This window comes from Neoarius graeffei, chromosome 1 (assembly GCF_027579695.1).
Source record: "Neoarius graeffei isolate fNeoGra1 chromosome 1, fNeoGra1.pri, whole genome shotgun sequence".
Taxonomy (NCBI): domain Eukaryota; kingdom Metazoa; phylum Chordata; class Actinopteri; order Siluriformes; family Ariidae; genus Neoarius; species Neoarius graeffei.
In genome coordinates this window covers 47,184,658-47,204,648 of record NC_083569.1, presented here as the reverse complement: position 1 = coordinate 47,204,648, position 19,991 = coordinate 47,184,658, and the positions used below count along the sequence as shown (strand labels likewise).

The following is a 19,991-nucleotide window of genomic DNA, read 5'->3' as shown; positions in this document are numbered from 1 at the left end:
CCACTCCTTGTCGGACATGTAAACTCAAAACTGCTTAGTGTGTCCTTGTTTGTATTTTTGTCTTGTTTTCTTTTGTTTTGATTTTGATATATTATTATTACCTATATTATTTAAGGTTTATTTTCTAATTTAGTGGCTTTTTACACGTTCTTGTTGCAATTGCTGTTTTGCTTTTCTTGTTATCTGCTTATTTATTCATTGTTAGTTTATTTCAAACATGTAAACAATCATCATCATCAAACTTCTGGATTTTTTTTAACCTGGGCCCTATTTTCCCATCTTTTTGGGTCCAGATTTTTACTATGGATAAAAACTATTGAAACTGGTCCAGTATTGAGTTAGAATGCTATAATTAGCAACCGCAAAATGGCTATACAATGTAATCCTATGGGGCAATCATCCACATCAAAGTCCTTCCCATGCCAGCACCTGGTATTCCCATGCAGTCTCCCACCAAGTACTAACCAGGCCCTTAAGGCACACCAGGTGGCACCGATCGCCGAATTCTATAGCCCTCAGCCTATTACATAGCTAGGGTTACAATGGGGGCTGGTCCTCGAGTAACCACAAGAGTTCGACACCCTACTCACATCTGTATTGCGGTGTTCCTTGCCAGATGGCAGTAGATACCATTTTTATGATGGTCTTTGGTATGGCCCAGTCATGAGGAGAATTCATGATCTTCCGGTCAAGAGGCAGACATGCTAACCACTAGGCCAATTTGCCAGTCCACTTCGAAGTATATCACTTTTTTTCACCACTGACAAGCTGTTATTATAAGTGTCTGACAACATGGAAAGGATCCCTACAGAGACACTCCTGTGTCCGTTTACCTCAATAACTGTAAAGAAACTGTAGAAAATGACTTTATACCGTCATTGTTTTACCTTTCTCTTCTTCCAGTCTCTGACACAGCACCTCATTCAGTGCCTGTATCACACAGGGGCTGTTTACTGATGTTGAAAAAAGGGATCCTTTCCATGTTGTCAGAGGCTCATTCTTATTTTCATAATCCACTAAACATTTTGGCATTACTCTGGAAATGGACTTCACAAATTCTGTGTGACTTCTCCTTTTGTAAACATCAGCTAGAAGTTGGCTCTCAGTCTGGAGCATGTGATGTCAATTATTTACCTACCTTACATGGTAGATTTTTGTCATTTTCTTTATAAAGTACACTATATACAGAGTATAAAAGCCTGCACTTTACCAGACGTTCTTTTGATCTATTGCTGATCAGGAGCAGATGTGGACCAACAGGAATAATATACCTTTGTTTACTGAGGGTCATTTTCAGTAGTGTGTGTGTCTGTGTGTGTGTGAGAGAGCGCTAATGGTTAGTTTCTTTCCTGTCCAGCTGTAAGTCAGTGTGGACTGGTAACCGCTGTCATGTGCATCAAAAACCAACCCCTCCTACTTCAGTTGCGATTGCTGATACTGGATCAAGTAAGTGTGTGTGTGTGTGTGTGTGTGTGTGTGTGTGTGTGTGTGTGTATAAGTCATAATTCTGTGTGTGTGTTTCAGTGATGTATGCTGCCGTAAGTGTAACAGTGGTCCTGATTTTGGCCATTGTCATTGGCACTATTATATTATTCTTCGTCCAAAGAAAGCGCACCGCTAAGTAAGTACAGTACCATTTGGACCTGTTGTATTTTTATGCCTCATAATTTACCCCAATCATTGTTACTGACTTGAAAGGAACTTAAGTTAACTTTGCTTGCTTGCTTTTATTTTAGATAAATGTTAATACTATTTTTTTATTTGTTGCTATGATTGTTTACTGTGCTTAGGGATTCCAGGTTGATTCCCAATGACGAACTGGACAATTATGCCACTGAGTGTAGAGGACAGGTCAGTCACACAAGTATTTCAGGCATATACAAACCTTTTGTAGAGGTCCATTTCAAAAAGTGACTTAAATAATGAAATGTTTCAACGTTGAAAAAAATACTATAAATAGCAGCAAGCCATAATAAATGAAACAAAGTCAGTATTTGGTGTGAGACGACCCTTTGCTTTAATATATATATATATATATATATATATATATATATATATATATATATATATATATATATATATATATATATATATATATATTAGTCTCAGGTACAGTGAGTGGCGGCACGGTGGTGTAGTGGTTAGCGCTGTCGCCTCACAGCAAGAAGGTCCGGGTTTGAGCCCCGTGGCCAACGAGGGCCTTTCTGTGTGGAGTTTGCATGTTCTTCCCGTGTCCACGTTGGTTTCCTCCGGGTGCTCCGGTTTCCCCCACAGTCCAAAGACATGCAGGTTAGGTTAACTGGTGACTCTAAATTGACCGTAGGTGTGAATGTGAGTGTGAATGGTTGTCTGTGTCTATGTGTCAGCCCTGTGATGACCTGGCGACTTGTCCAGGGTGTACCCCGCCTTTCGCCCGTAGTCAGCTGGGATAGGCTCCAGCTTGCCTGCGACCCTGTAGAACAGGATAAAGCGGCTAGAGATAATGAGATGAGATGAGGTACAGTGAGTGCAGTTTTATAAGGAAGTGAGCTGTTGGTTTTACTGAGCATCTTACAGAAGCAGCCACAGTTCTTCTGGACACTTTGACGGTCACACTCGCTTCTTAAATTTGCACCAAAACCCAGCAGCCTTCATTATGTTTTCTTTTTTAATCTGAAAAGTGCTCTCTTCTGTAATATGCCACTCAGATACAAACTTTTTTTTTCAGTAGCATTTAATTTTGTGCTGAAAAACGAACATTTGGACTCTAAAATGTTTTTGTACTGACTCGATAATGTAGAAGTCATAAAACAGGAATCTATAAAACAGTTTGTATGAAAAAAAATAGGGTGCCGAAAACTTTTGGACAGTACTGTGCACAGTATACTTATTGTCTCAGATGTTTATTTTATGTATTCTGCAATACAGGGTCAGTGTGGGGGGAAAAAGGAACAAAACAGTACATTTTGGATTTCCAAATATTACTTTTCCAACTAAAAATTTAATGTTACAGAAAAAAATATAGTATAGAAAGAAATATTAAAAAAAAAAAAGTCTCCAGAAGGACTCTGGCAGATTCTTCAAGATGCTTAGAAAAACCTACCAGCCAACTTCCTTATAAACCTGCACAATGTACCTGAAACTACTGATGCATAACGGCAAAAGGTCATCAGACCAAATATTGACTCTGCATAGTTTATTACTGTTTACTGCTCTACACAGTCAATATCTTTAGATAAAAACATTTCATTTCAATATTTTTGAATGCAGCTTTGGTTTACAGCACATCTTTTATATATGCCTAAGGCTTTTCCACAGTATCATGTTGTACAGTATAAAACAATTTGCTACTCTGAAATGTAGTTAAACACAACGATCATTGTATGACATCAGTGTTGGTTTTGGTAGCAGATTTTATCCTGTAGACAAAAGCACGTTGGGGAATGCTGTTAACTAATCACTGGCTGCAAGAAGCAAAAGTTGATCACATTATATCCAGAAGTGTCTTATTCCTCTTATATCACAGCAATTTTCTAACAATTACATTTTTTATTAAATCAAGAACATATTGTACTTCTTTTCAATTTATAGTTAAATTTCGAGATAAAGCAATCATGTTCTTATGTTATAACGCCTTTAAATAGTTGTTCACTCATGTGCCTGTATCTACCATTGAGGACACTGAGGTCATGTCCTTGGTCCTGAGGTCTTGTCCTTTCGTCAGGTTTCGTTTAATTTTCATTTCATATTCAATAAAAGTAGAGCTGACGAGACAATTATCCCTGCATTAAAGCAGCATCATGTGACATGTAGTTGCAGATACATCTGATTTCTCAAAACGAGAGCACAGTAATGTTAGTTGGAAATCGCTGAGACGGAGTGTGTTATATTTATCGAACTGATGCCTAAATTAACGAACGAATGTAACATAGAGTCTCACATAGCTCACATAAACTTCAACACGCACAAATCCATTGTCCAAAATAAATGAACCTGACGCCATGTTAATTTCTGTCCTGATGTGATCTTCATTCACCTGAATAAAAATGAGTAAATGGCTGCAACAAACAAAATTAATGTTCGGGATTGGAAAGCTAACAGAACTTGAGCAGGGAAATAGAAAGAGGAGAGATTGGAACATAACGGTTAAGTAGCCGATAGTAGGCTACAGATACAGTATGAGATGTAGAACCTACACTGACAATTTTATGCTGAAATTCAATGGAGATGCAGCGAACCTACATGGACAATTATAGTCATGTTACGTTGGATGGATAATGTTATGATGGATAGATTACCCTTTTCATTAGCAAGCATTACCCTAACATAACCTATTGTCAAATAATATCAGTTGTAGAGCAGTTATTTAGGCTGTTGTCATTTTAAAAATTCGACTGAGGAGACAAGAGAGAGAAAGAATCAAGCAGCTGAAGAGAGAGAAAGTCAGGAGAAGTGACACAGTCAGAAGGTCCTGGTACATGCTCTGCAGTCTATGACCCTGCAAATTATAAATGCAGCAGTCACCACTCTGATGAGGACAAGCAGAGCATTCTCCAAAACAGATGGACGAGGGACCAGTATAAATATCCCCAAAGCCAATTTGGAAAAAAGGCTTTTGAGATATTATTTGGAGTGGGGGAAAAAATATTCCTGGCTACGGTACTCTCCGTCTGAGGATTCAGCATATTGTTGTGTATGTATATTGTTCAGTAAACAGAAAAGGTCAAACACCACCTTCCAGAGGGATGGATTTAGGGACTGGAAGAATGCTGTTGGTGAGAAAAGGGGAATAATCTCAAATCATGGAAACACTCCAGGACACATGGCAGCTTCAGAGCTTGCAGAAATTTTCCTAAGTGTAACAAAAGAACAAAGGAAAGATATGCATTCTATAATCAGTAAGACATATTCAGACAAAGTTGAGACCAACCGTAAGGTTTTGTTATCAGTCCTAGACATAATAATAAATTTGGGAAAGAGAAATATTGCATGGCGGGGCACTTGGAAAGACAACGAAGAAGATGGTCACTTCAATTGTTTTGTTCAGTGGAAATCCAAGTTTGATGACTCACTTAAACAGCACCTTGAGACTGCATCTGGAAATGCAAGATACATGGCACCATCTATCCAAAATAAGATGATTGCATGCTGTGGGACTGAAGACCGCAAGTTGGCCTAGTGGTTAGCATGTCCGCCTCTCAATTGGGAGATTGTGAGTTCTACTCACGGTCGGGTCATACTAAAGACCATCATAAAAATGGTACCTACTGCCATCTGGCAAGGCACGCTGCAATATGGATGTGAGTGGGGGAATCAAACTCTTGTAGTTACTAGAGGACTAGCCCCCCACTGTAACCCTAGTTGTATAGGCGAGAAGCCGAGGGCTATGGAAACGGAGATTGGCGCTGCCCCCATACACCTCAAAAGAGCTAGTTAGTACTGGGATAGGAGACCAGCTGGGAAGACCAGATCCTGGCATGGAAGGGACTTCGACTCAAATAGTGTTGTGGTAATTTAGACCGGTCTCAAGACCACTTTTTGAAGGTCTCGTCTCGGAATCAACCACATTGGGGAAGTCAAACTCTCGTGGTTACCAGAGGACTAGCCCCCCACTGTAATCCTAGCTACATAATAGCCGAGAGGCCAAGGGCTAACGAATTGGAGATGGGCGTCGCACCCATACGCCTTAAGGAATTGGGTAGTACTGGGACAGGAGACTGCCTGGGAAGACTAGATCCTGGCACAGAAGGGACTTTTTTTGTGGGGCTGAAATTCAAGATACAATTGTTCAGAAAATCAATAAATCAAAGTACTCCAAAGTTTTGGCTAATGAAACAGCAGACATTAGTGGGACGGAGCAGATATCTATCTGCACTTATGTATCAGATGATTTTGAGATACAGGAGGATCTTCTAAGGATTTTGTCCACTTGACAAGCAAGATGCTGCATCCATCACTCATGCCATCCTATCACAGTTAGAGAAGTAGGGGCTTTGTGTGTTTTTTCTGTGGGCCAAGGGTACGATGGTGCTAGCACCATAAGTGGTGGTTGAAATGGAGTGCAACAGAAGATACAGGAGCTTCAACCACAAGCTATTTTCACTCACTGCCATAGCCATGCCCTGAATCTTGTGGTGGTCCATGGATGTTCAGATGTCCCAATAGTGAGGAACACCATGACCATGATTGAGAAGATAGCTGTTTTGTTCTCAGCATCAGCCACCAAGAAAAAGATGCTGCAAGACCATATTTTCCAAGAACAGAGAAGTGAAGGAACCAGAGGAGGAATCCTATTGATGTCTATTAGATGGAGGTCCAGAATAAAGACAGTGGCTGCATTCCTTTCAAAGCCTGGTCCTGTTGACACTGCACTGCAAGAAATAGAGTGTGAAGGAACACAACAGAACTCTGAAAAAGCCACCAGGTTGTGGAACAACACTGAATCATTTGATACAGTTGTCACAGCATTACAGTAGTAATGCACAAAGTTCTTGGAAATACTGTATATTGCCATTCACCACAAGACTGCAGTCTCCAAATGTGGATATATTGAGTGCCTACTGAGTGACCTCAGTATTTGAAAAATCCTGGCTATGGCTTTGTTCATTCATCAGCTTCTTTTTATTCTCTCTAAGTTAATAAGACAGAAAAACTGCAAAGCCCTCCATCCTAAAGACTTTGTAAAACCTACATTCAGCTTTCTTTCTGACTGTAACAAAAGTGCTGATACTACTGTAGACATTTCTTCCAGAAAGCAGCTAAAAAGGGAGGAAAGGAAGTAAATCAATGTGTTCTCATAGAACACTTCACCAGATCAACAATTACACCGTTTTTGAATCTATTTAAATGGAGTGTCCATCATACAAGTCCCTGTGTAAGTTGTTACTATAGACAATAATGTGCACGTTAATAGAAACCTTGTAGCTGATACTACTGTCAGAGCTGATGTTATAGAAAATTAATTAATACCTTCTGACCAATCAGAAGCAAGAACTCAAGAGTTCTGTGGTACAATGAAAAATATATCACAAGATATATCTACAGTACCAGTCAAAAGTTTGGACACCCCTACTCATTCCAAGGTTTTTCTGCATTTTGAATGTTTTCTACATTGTAGAACAATACTGAAGACATCAAAACTATGAGATAACATATGGAACAGATATGGAGTTATGTGGTAAACTAAAGTGTTTTAAAAAAAAAAGTTTCATATTTTAGATTCTTCAGGGTATCCAGCATTTACCTTGATGACGCTTTGTACACTGTTGGCATTACAGTATCTTAACCAGTTTCATGAGGCAGTCACCTGAAATACTTTTCAATTAACAGGTCAAAAATTAATTAGTGCAATTTCTTGCTTTCTTAATTTGTTTGAGATCAAACTGTAAATAGTAAATAATAAAAATACAGTAAATAGCTCTATTCCACAACTGTAGTAAGCGATATTATGTCAAGAAGTGCTCAGCTAAGTAAAGAGAAACAACATCCATCATTACTTTAAGACATGAAGTATATTTTAATTAATAAAAATGAATAAAAAGCATTGATTAGAAGGTGTGTCCAAACTTTTGACTGGTACATATACTGGTATATTGGTGTATATATAAAAGGAGAGGCATGAACACCTGATGTTACCCACAATTCTCAGTAAAAGTACATAATTATCATTTCATAAAGCCTTTCACTGTATGAATCACTGTATTGTAATGATGCTTCTGTACATGCACTGAGAATAGTGTACCATTAGGCACTATGGCATAGATTAAACATTTGAACAAAGTACAGTTATTGTTGTTGAATATTAATGATTAATTTAATGATTCAGTTTCCAGATGTGAGGCCCAGAAAATCTGCTGTCTTTAAGGCAAGATGGAGTAAATTTCCTAAACTGGCTATCAGTGTTTACCCATGGAAGGATGAAACAGAGGTACACACATGAACACATACATTTTACATGTATTAAACTAAACAGGACATAGGTTGTCATGATATAGTACATGCACATTTACTTATTTACATATGCATAAGTAAAATCAATTCACTCTTGAGCAACGTGCTTTTTTATATAAATTTTATCAAATGTAAGACAAAGACAGAGTGCATACAGAAATGCAATTTCTTTTCTTTCCTTTTATAACATTTTATGAACTTAAATGAATCATGAACAACCCCCTCCCCTCCCCAGACCCATAGCCCTCTTATACAATTAAAGTATATCATAAATAAGTAAATATAATTACATACATGTGAAATAATAGCTAGAAAATAAATGAATAAATAAATAAATAACATAGAAAAAACAAGAAAGAAAGAATGAATATATACACATACATACTGTACGCTTACATACACATATACCTACACAGTAATAATTAAAAATACAGATGTAAAGTGCTAGTGTTGTCCATTAAATGTACAAAGTAAATATCAATGGCTGCTTACTCCTCAGTCATCAAAGCAAATTTGTTATGCTGGAGTGTCTTAGGGTGAATATCTCTTAGGGAGGCGGCTATCTGCCGGAGGCGGACCGGCACAGAGGGGCGAGTTCATACATAACCACACAGTGGGTCTTTACAGAGAAACTTCCCGAGCTGGCAGCCCACCTAGATAGTTAAGTAGTGGTCTCCAATGAGTATAGAACCTGTCAGATGAGCCTCCAAGTGAGAATTTGATCTTCTCCAGTTTCAGAAGACCTAAAATGTCATGTAACCAGACTTTGATTGATGGTGGTTGCGGAGACTTCCATAGTAAAAGAATTCTATTACGAGCAACAAGGGAGATGAAGGCAATAATGTTATTTTGAATGGCTGTGGTACGGAGGTCGTCTGGGGGCTTGCCAAAAATAGCGATATGTAGGGTTGGAATTAGATTTATGCCTAATATGTCTGAAATTGTTTTAAAGAATAGTTGCCAGAATTTAGACAACCTGGGGCATGCCCAAAACATATGGGTGAGGTTGCATGGAGTCTGCGAGCATCCATTACATTTCTCATCAAATTTGTCTGGATAGAGCTTTGAGAGTTTTTCCTTACTATAGTGTAGCCTGTGGAAGACTTTAAATAGTATTAGTGAGAGTCTAGCACAACTGGATGACGAGTTAACAGCTCCTATAGCCCCCTCCCAGAAAGTCTCAGAGAAATTCAATTGGAGTTCTGACTCCCAGTTCATCTTAATCTTATGTAAAATGGATTCACTGGTTGAGGACAGTAAATTATAAAAAATAGGAGATATGGCCCTTTGATAGGCTTTTAGCCTTGAGAGCCAGGTCTATCCCGCTGGGTGTTGGTATCTGTGGGAATGACGTAGTGTGCGTTTTTACAAAATCCCGCAGCTGGAAGTACCGGAAAAAGTCTGATTTATGTAGATTAAAGATAGAAATTAATTGGTTGAAGCTCGCAAGCATGCCATCAATGTACAAGTCTCACAAACTACATAGCCCTTTGTTTTCTAAGGCGGAGAATCGTGGGTCGATCTTTGCTGGAATGAACAGGTGATTATTGCAAATGGGAGTTGCTAGAGGAAGGGTGAGCCATCTGAAGTGGCGTCTTATTTGTATCCAAATTTTTAGTGTTCCAACAACAACCGGATTAGAGGTAAAACTTGACGGGGAGAAGGGCAATGTACTGCATGTTAAAGCCAGCAGCGACAAGGAGCAGGAGGCTGACTCATTCTGGCACCAACTGGATTGAGGGGAAGTAAACCAAGATATTATCTTATGCATGTTGGCTGCCCAATAGTAGCCGATTAGATTGGGTAGACCCAGTCCTCCAGCCGATCTATCCCTACAAATCAGTGTACGACTTGCCCTTGGCCGTTTGCCAGCCCAGATGAATGATGAAATAATGTCATTTATAGCTGTGAAAAAGGATTTGGGAGGGAAAATAGGCAGACATTGAAAAACATACAAGTATCTTGGTAACACATTCATTTTTATAATTTGTATCCTACCGGCTAAGGACAACGGCAGGTAATTCCATCTTTGTAAATCGGACTTGACTGTCGTTGTTAATGAAGTAAGATTTTGCTCTCGCATTGTATGCAAGGATCATGTAATTGTAATGCCAAGATATTTAAATCTTGTGTTGGCTATTTTAAAAGGTATAGTCGATGATGGTATGTCTGTGGCCAATTGGTTGATTGGGAAGTATTCGCTTTTTGAGATGTTTAGCTTGTATCCAGATAGATGACCGAAAGAGTTTAATAATGTCAGGATGCGTGGGATGCTTGACAAAGAATCACTTACATAGAGAAGCAGATCATCTGCGTATAACGAAACCTGGTGTTTTATGCCCCATCTTTCAATCCCCCCATATCCCTCCTCCATTTTTAGAGCAGCTGATAGTGGTTCAATCGCTAGCACGAATAATAACGGGGATAGCGGGCACCCCTGTCGTGTTCCCTGAAAAAGTAGGAATGGGAGCTAGGTTAGCATGGCTCACATTAGCTGCGGGTAGGATAGCTGTTAAGCTAATCGGGCCTTGGGGCCTGTTGATATTTGGCCACGAAGGTGGTGGCTTCCTCGGAAGATGAAAATCTCTTCTTCGCTCCGTTCTCCAGAGTAATCTGCAAGCAGGCCGGGAAGAGAAGCACTGGCCAAAGAGCAAGGTTGTAGAGATCGGCCATCACTTTTCGGTATCTAGCTCGTTCCTCAGCGACTTCTGGCATGTAGTCTTCAAAAATCTGAATTGGTGACCCTCGGTACTTAAGTTTCCCTCGTCTCTTACGAGCCTCCCAAATGATCAGCTCTTTGGTCTGATAGCAATGAAGGTGAAGTATTACTGGTCTGGGCCGTGAGCCGGGTTGTGGTTTAGCGGTGAGCGCTCTATACGCCTGGTCCAATTCAGGAGGAGGCTGAAGAATCTGGTCGCCAAGTACTTCAGCCAGGAGTTCCGCAAAGAAGCTTGTGGGCCTGGGTCCCTCGATTGATTCTGGGAGGCCAATTATCCTAATGTTGTTGCTGCGGCTCTCGAGGTCGATAGTCCTCGCTGTTAGCTTGGTGTTGCTATTTGCTAATGCTACACACCTCTCCTCCAGTGCTTGAATTCATTGGGCTTGCAGCTCAGCGTGGGATTCCAATGAGTCCATTCGCTGACCATGCTCTGTTATCGATGTCTGCATTTTGTCGAGTCTCAATTCCAGAGCAGCGAATGTTGCTTTGAAGTCGGCTGCGATGCTAGCTCTGTGATCATCTTTGTTATCTTCTTGTACACAAAAACAACCAGACACGAGAACAGTTTTTTCCCCTCAGGCTGTCTGTGATGAACAGCTAACCGGACTCAAATATCAGTAACATCAACTGTGAAATATCTGCACACTCATACTGTCATTCTGTGCACACTGTATATTTATATTTACTAATTCATCCTTGCACTATGCTGTCTATACATATATTTACCCTTCTACATGTACATAGCTTTTTTGTTTTTGTCTACGCTTTTTATCTGTACTAAGAGAGCGAAGTGAAACCGGAGTCAAATTCCTCGTGTGTGTTCACATACCTGGCAAATAAAGTTGTATTATTTATTATTATTATTATTATTATTATAGCATGTTAGCTATACTAGCTAGCGCTGTGCTGTTGCCCACCGGAGAGGCGTCCGCTTCAGTCTTTTTAGACGCTTTTGTTGCTTTTGACATTTCTCCAAGGTATTCAAGGTTCTAATGTTAGTTCTTCCACTCTCAGTCGATTGGGGTTTTGAGGAAAAAGTGAGTTTTCAAAGTTATCGCTGTGAGAGACTGAGACAACGCTGGTTTCACATGCTCACCCAAACCGGAAGTCCCGAGCAACGTGCTTTTTTAGTCCTTTATGTATTTCTTGATGACACCTCAAAAAGTAATAAATGGCCAATATCAGTGTGCAACCTCCTTTTTCTTTTTTTTCTCTGGGCAGCAACACTGGAGATGAATAATGACTTACCCTGATGCTAAACGTAGTTCATTTTCAACTTGGAACAGATTTTGCTTCGACGACATAGTTATTTCCAACCATAATATACAGTACGGAGTGTGAATATTGAACAGTGTGTGAGTGCAACTGGAGCTTATACTGTATATACACACTGTAAATGTAAATAACTGTGGTTCTTTATTCAGCATCTTGGATTTAAAATGAAATTGACTGCATGATAAAATGATAACAATAATGCATAGCGTGTTTGGTTTGCTTCCTGCAGTTGGGTCAGATCAGGGCGAATTATGTTTTCTCTTCAATCAGACAGCACTATGAAGCACACAGAGAGTAACAAATCCGGGTTTGATTCAGAAGTATTGTATACAGTGTCTTGCAAAAGTATTCATCCCCCTTTTGTGTTTGTCCTGTTTTGTTGCATTACAAGCTGGAAGTACAATGGATTTGTTGGAGGGTTAGCACTATTTGATTTACACAACATGCCTACCACTTTAAAGGTGAAAATTGTTGATTTTATTGTGACACAAACAATAATTAAGATGAAAAAACAGAAATCTGGAGTGTGCATAGGTATTCACCCCCAAAAGTTAATACTTTGTAGAGCCACCTTTTGCTGCAATTACAGCTGCAAGTCTCTTGGGGTATGTCTCTATTAGCTTAGCACATCTAGCCACTGGGATTTTTGCCCATTCCTTGAGGCAAAACTGTTCCAACTCCTTTAAGTTAGATGGGTTGCGTTGATGTACAGCAATCTTCAAGTTATACCACAGATTCTCAATTGGATTGAGGTCTGGGCTTTGATTAGGCCATTCCAAGACATTTAAATGTTTACCTTTAAACCACTACAGTGTAGCTTTAGCAGTATGTTTAGGGTCATTGTCCTGCTGGAATGTGAACCTTCGTCCCAGTCTCAAACCTCTGGCTGACTCAAACAGGTTTTCCTCCAGAATTGCCCTATATTTAGTGCCATCCGTTTTTCCTTTAGTTCTGACCAGCTTTCCTGTCCCTGCAGATGAAAAATATCCCCACAGCATGATGCTGCCACCACCATGCTTCACTGTAGGAATGGTGTTCTCAGGGTGTTGGGTTTGCGCCACACATGGCATTTCCCATGATGGCCAAAAAGATCCATTTTAGCCTCATTTGACCAGAGAATCTTCTTCCATGTGTTTGGGGAGTCTGCCACATGCTGTTGGGCAAACTCCAAATGTGTTTTCTTAAGCAATTACTTTTTTTCTGGCCACTCTTCCATAAAGCCCCGCTCTGTGGAGTGTACGGGTTAAAGTGGGCCGATGGATAGATACTCCCATCTCCGCTGTGGATCTTTGCAGCTCCTTCAGTGTTATCTTTGGTGTCTTTGTTGCATCTCTGATTAATGCCCTCCTTGCCCAGTCTGTGAGTTTTGATGGGTGGCCTTCTCTTGTCAGGTTTGTAGTGGTGCCATATTCTTTCCATTTTGCTATAATGGATTTAGTGGTGCTCCCTGGGATATTCAAAGTTTGGGATATTTTTTATAGCCCAATCCTGATCTATACTTCTTGACAACTTTGTCCCTGACCTGTTTGGAGGCTCCTTGGTTTTCATGTTGCTTGCTTAGTAGTGTTGCAGAGTCAGGGTCCTTCCAGAACAGGTTGATTTATGCAAACATCATGTGACAGATCATGTGACACTTTGATTGCACACAGGTGGATCTTAAATCAATTATGTGACTTCATCTCATCTCATTATCTCTAGCCGCTTTATCCTGTTCTACAGGGTCGCAGGCAAGCTGGAGCCTATCCCAGCTGACTATGGGCGAAAGGCAGGGTACACCCTGGACAAGTCACCAGGTCATCACAGGGCTGACACGTAGACACAAACAACCATTTACACTCACATTCACACCTACGGTCAATTTAGAGTCACCAGTTAACCTAACCTGCATGTCTTTGGACTGTGGGGGAAACCGGAGCACCCGGAGGAAACCCATGCGTACATGGGGAGAACATGCAAACTCCGCACAGAAAGGCCCTCGCCGGCCACGGAGCTCGAACCCGGACCTTCTTACTGTGAGGCGACAGCGCTAACCACTACACCACCGTGCCGCCCCATTATGTGACTTATGAAGTGAATTAGTTGGAGCAGCTCTTATTTAGGGGTTTCATACGAAAGGGGGTGAATACCTATGCACACTCCAGATTTCTGTTTTTTTCATTTTATTGTTTGTGTCACAATTTAAAAAAAAAAAAACAATTTGCACCTTTAAAGTGGTAGGCATATTGTGTAAATCAAATGGTGCTAACCCTCCAAAAATCCATTTTAATTCCAGCCTGTAATGCATCAAAGCAGGACAAACATCAAGGGGATGAATACTTTTGCAAGACACTGTATACGATGCACTCAATTTTCAACCATATGCACATCACTCTTCCCATTGTATGGGAGGAGGCATACAGTTTGACAAAAATATCATAATTAATATTTAACTACAGTTGAGGCCAAAGGTTTACATACACCTAGGCTAAAGATATTTCAATTTCACACGTTTCATGTCACCATACATTTCTTTTGGCAAGTCAGTTAGGGCATCTACTTTTGTTCACTTCAGTGGTCATTTCAATACAATTGATTAGATGCTGCTTTACTGCACTATATCAGAATTCCAGTGGGTCAAATGTTTGCATACACCAAGTTAATGGTCTCTTTATACAGTCTGGAAGATTTCAGACATTGATGTAATGACTTTTAGAAGCTTCTGGCCAATTGTACTTAGGAGTTAATTGGGAGTGTATCTATGGCTGTATTTAAGGCCCTACCTTTAGAGCCAGTGCATTTTTGCCATGGGAAAACCCAAGCAACCTCAGGGGGGAACCACCCACCTGATCCTAGGCATACAATGATCTTAGGCATGCTTCTAAAGTTACAACATAATTGAAGACAACAAAGTAAAAGTATTGGGATGGCCATCATCACAAACCTGACCTGAATCCCACGGAAAATGTGTGGGCTGAACTGAAAAAGCATGTCTGAACAAGAAGGCTCACAAACTTGACAAAGTTATACCAGTTCTATCAGAAAGAATGAGCAAAACATTCAACCAAGTATTGCAAGAAGTTTTTGGAAGGCTGCCCTGGGAATTTGATTCAAGTTCAAGCAATTTAAAAGCAATGCCATCAAATACTAACAAAGTGGATGTAAACTTTTGACCCACTGAAAATCTGATATAATAAATAAAAGCTGAAATAAATCTGTCTTCACTGTTATTTTGAAAGGACAGTTGATGAAAATAAATTGACTTAACACAAGAAATGTATGGTAACATGATTGTGTGGAGCTGTGTAAAGCTAAATTTGAATGTCTTTAACCAAGACATATGTAAACGCCCAAAGACTGTAACCTCCACACATCACCAAGTGCTGGGTTTCCGTCTATCTATACCACATATCTGTCAGGGTCATGGAGGAAGCTGGAGCCAATCCCAGCTGACTTCGAATGAGAGGCAGGGTACACGCTGGGAAGGTCACCAATCTATCACAGGGCTAACACAGAGACAAACGACCATTTACACTCACATCTATGGGCAAATTAGAGTAGCCTGTTGACCTAATATGCATGTATCTGGACTGTGGGAGGAAACCAGAGTACCCTGAGGAAACCCACGTAGGCACAGGGAGAATATAAAAAGCCCCCAGTCTATTGGCAGGTTTGAACCCAGAACCTTCTTGCTGTGAGGTGACTGTGCTAACCACTGCACCACCATGCCACTCTGCTGGGTATCCTTAATGTTAATATTCTGCTTGACATGTAAACAAGCAATAGTCAATTTCTGTAGGTTTTGGGGGTCTTTTGCTTTGGGCTTTGTATTTAGTGATATGCATACTCAGTGCTGAAGTGATCGACTCAGCCAAGGATTATTATTCCACTTGTTAGAACTTAATCACTCCACAGTTGATGTAGTGCCACATCATTCTGCATTAACATAAAGCACTTTTGGATCATAGATGGCCAAGTGTCAAATTATGCATTTTTCTTATAAATAAGTAAGGATTATGCACAAAATAAAAGGGGACCTTTATTCAAAGGCTATTAAAATGCATTTAATGTTGATTGTCAATATCGATACAGAGTGAACCCAGCTTGATATAAAGCTCATATTTTACTCTTATAGTCACAGTTTCAGTTTAAAGCCAAAGTGACAATGAGCGTCTTATTGACCAGTAACAGCAAAAAATCTCTCGCTGTCCATTTCCCATCCATCCGAAGAAATAAAAATATAATGGAAATGATAAGAGAATCTTACTGAAATTAATACATGTATTTTACTTGATTTTTTAACGCTATTGTACCTTTTAAAACCTTCCTATTCTTCTCTGTTGTTTTTAGTTTCCTGCCAAACTGTCTTTTTCCAACCCACTCTACAAGGAACCCAAAAGCTCAGAGGCCTGAGGATAGACACACACCCACACAATGGCACTACAGGACCCCTATGGATGAACTTTTGTAAATTTAACTGTCTTTGCTAACATGACTGAACTTCTACAACATTGAAAGCATATATATATATATATATATATATATATATATATATATATATATATATATATATATGAACATTTTAATTTATTTAACTCTTCTGAGAAAAGCACTAAGATCAACTGCAAATTACCATCTTAGTACTTTTGGCGCCGAGGTATTGTAGCCTACATTTAAAGTTTTCAGAGTGGAGGAAGTTGTCGCAATAAGCGGCAAAACACACTCATTAGAATGCCATAATTTTTCAATGAACAAGACAAATTCCCTGCTTATTTTTATTTCCTGTTTTGTTCAGAGTATAATCATGTGTGCTTTTCTTTATTATTCATCTAACATAGAATAGACCACAGATCTATGACAAAATATGGGCTTTGTTTAAGATTTAAACTATGAAATGGTTTTCATGTGGGACCACAGCATATGCCAATAAATGTGGACAATTTACCAAAACCAATATTGAGTTTGACAGCATGACATTTCGTGTGTGTGTGTGTCTCTCCCTCTCTCTGTCTCAGAATTAGCAATTACCAGTAACTTCACGACTTGTTATGCTGCTTCAACTCACCATTTAAATCAATTTTTTTTACATTTAAGAAATTACATATAATGACAGCTAGTATGTCCTGCACCTATGCAGCTTTACATCAATTCTAAAATACACCAAATAACAGAAACGTATTTTAAAAGATAAAAAATAAAGTGATAAGAGCATATGCTATTCATATGTAAGTAAGTAATTGTTGTTGTGGAAGTTTGTTGAATGCTGAATTAAACTGTATATTTAAGATCACTGCAAAGCTGATTAACACAAAAACTACATGCGCGCACACAACGTGGTAGTGAATGAGTCATTGAACTGTTGCTCTGGGGTTCTGTGGAAAGACAGCTTTATCAATCACCTTTTTCCATGCACAGTTTGTGTGAATGTGTGTTTGTGGGTTGGGTTTATACTTGCTCCAGGGCCTTTGTGTTTTAACAAGAAATTCTGAGTAGTTGGCAAAATAACGTGGGAATCATTGTGTGTCTCCATCCATTACTGATGTGAATGTAATAAAAGACTACTCACAGACTAATGAAAATACTGAAACACTCACTCGCTATATCATAATTCATATGAAAATCATCCCTTTATTGCTGGGCTTCTTAAACTTTTTAAGCACTTTAGCTAGAATATATATTCTATGGAGTCTTCAGCACAGATTTATAAACACAATCCACCTAATGAAATGAAATTTCATAATTTAAACTTGTACAATAATATTCTGGCTATTGGAGGTTTTTTATTTTTTAATTATTGTTGAACTTTTTAATTCTAGCACCAAGCTGGTGTTTTTATTCATAACTACAAGCTTAATAACTACAAGAACTCCATCCATTATCTGTAGCCGCTTTATCCTGTTCTACAGGGTCACAGGCAAGCTGGAGCCTATCCCAGCTGACTACGGGTGAAAGGCGGGGTACACCCTGGACAAGTCGCCAGGTCATCACAGGGCTGACACATAGACACAGACAACCATTCACACTCACATTCACATCTACGGTCAATTTAGAGTCACCAGTTAGCCTAACCTGCATGTCTTTGGACTGTGGGGGAAACCGGAGCACCCGGAGGAAACCCACGCGGACACGGGGAGAACATGCAAACTCCGCACAGAAAGGCCCTCGCCGGCCACGGGGCTCGAACCCAGACCTTCTTGCTGTGAGGCGACAGCGCTAACCACTACACCACCGTGCCGCCCCTCAATAAATATAATTACTTTAATAATATTGGGTTATGTTTTCCACCACTGTAAAAAAAAAAAATCAAGGATGGCACTATATAATGGACGCATTATGTTTCCAGGGTGTCTGTGTGCCCATCCAATATTCTCGTTAGCACGATATTTCAAGAAAAAGTGGATGAATGAATGTAGACTTTATATGGAATTATCATTGTAACCAGCAGATGAACTGATTAGATTACAGAGATGTTACATTCCATACAGTGGTGCTTGAAAGTTTGTGAACCCTTTAGAATTTTCTATATTTCTGCATAAATATGACCTAAAACATCATCAGATTTTCACACAAGTCCTAAAAGTAGATAAAGAGAACCCAGTTAAGCAAATGAGACAAAAATATTATACTTGATCATTTATTTATTGAGGAAAATGATCCAATGTTACATATCTGTGAGTGGCAAAAGTATGTGAACCTCTAGGATTAGCAGTTAATTTGAAGGTGAAATTAGAGTCAGGTGTTTTCAATCAATGGGATGACAATCAGGTGTGAGTGGGCACCCTGTTTTATTTAAAGAACAGGGATCTATCAAAGTCTGATCTTCACAACACATTTGTGGAAGTGTATCATGGCACGAACAAAGGAGATTTCTGAGGACCTCAGAAAAAGCGTTGTTGATGCTCATCAGGCTGGAAAAGGTTACAAAACCATCTCTAAAGAGTTTGGACTCCACCAATCCACAGTCAGACAGATTGTGTACAAATGGAGGAAATTCAAGACCATTGTTACCCTCCCCAGGAGTGGTCGACCAACAAAGATCACTCCAAGAGCAAGGCGTGTAATAGTCGGCGAGGTCACAAAGGACCCCAGGGTAACTTCTAAGCAACTGAAGGCCTCTCTCACGTTGGCTAATGTTAATGTTCATGAGTCCACCATCAGGAGACCACTGAACAATAATGGTGTGCATGGCAGGGTTGCAAGGAGAAAGCCATTGCTCTCCAAAAAGAACATTGCTGCTCATCTACAGTTTGCTGAAGATCACGTGGACAAGCCAGAAGGCTACTGGAAAAATGTTTTATGGATGGATGAGACCAAAATAGAACTTTTTGGTTTAAATGAGAAGCGTTATGTTTGGAGAAAGGAAACACTGCATTCCAGCATAAGACCCTTATTCCATCTGTGAAGCATGGTGGTGGTAGTATCATGGTTTGGGCCTGTTTTGCTGCATCTGGGCCAGGACGGCGTGCCATTATTGATAGAACAATGAATTCTGAATTATACCAGCGAATTCTAAGGGAAAATGTCAGGACATCTGTTCATGAACTGAATCTCAAGAGAAGGTGCGTCATGCAGCAAGACAACGAACCTAAGCACACAAGTTGTTCTACCAAAGAATGGTTAAAGAAGAATAAAGTTAATGTTTTGGAATGGCCAAGTCAAAGTCTTGACCTTAATCCAATCGAAATTTTGTGGAAGGACCTGAAGCGAGCAATTCATGTGAGGAAACCCACCAACATTCTAGAGTTGAAGCTGTTCTGTACGGAGGAATGGGCTAAAATTCCTCCAAGCTGGTGTGCAGGACTGATCAACAGTTACTGGAAACGTTTAGTTGCAGTTATTACTGCACAAGGGGGTCACACCAGATACTGAAAGCAAAGGTTCACATATTTTTGCCACTCACATATATGTAATATTGGATCATTTTCCTCAATAAATAAATGACTAAGTATAATATTTCTGTCTCATTTGTTTAACTGGGTTCTCTTTATCTACTTTTAGGACTTGTTTGAAAATCTGATGATGTTTTAGGTCATATTTATGCAGAAATATAGAAAATTCTAAAGGGTTCACAAACTTTCAAGCACCACTGTAC

At 39.6% G+C, this 19,991-nt stretch overlaps 1 protein-coding gene across 1 annotated transcript in view; it reads left to right on the top strand.

Moving 5' to 3' along the window:
- The window catches only part of malrd1 (MAM and LDL receptor class A domain containing 1), a 187,563-nt gene extending 171,165 nt beyond the window's left edge, over positions 1–16,398 (top strand). Inside the window, exons 29-33 of the mRNA XM_060932776.1 lie at positions 1,358–1,458; positions 1,525–1,621; positions 1,791–1,851; positions 7,805–7,906; positions 16,250–16,398. Of these exons, the coding sequence (XP_060788759.1) occupies positions 1,358–1,458; positions 1,525–1,621; positions 1,791–1,851; positions 7,805–7,906; positions 16,250–16,312 (424 nt within the window). The 3' untranslated portion in view covers positions 16,313–16,398. The remainder of the gene's footprint in view (positions 1–1,357; positions 1,459–1,524; positions 1,622–1,790; positions 1,852–7,804; positions 7,907–16,249) is intronic.
- Positions 16,399–19,991: the final 3,593 nt, after the last annotated feature.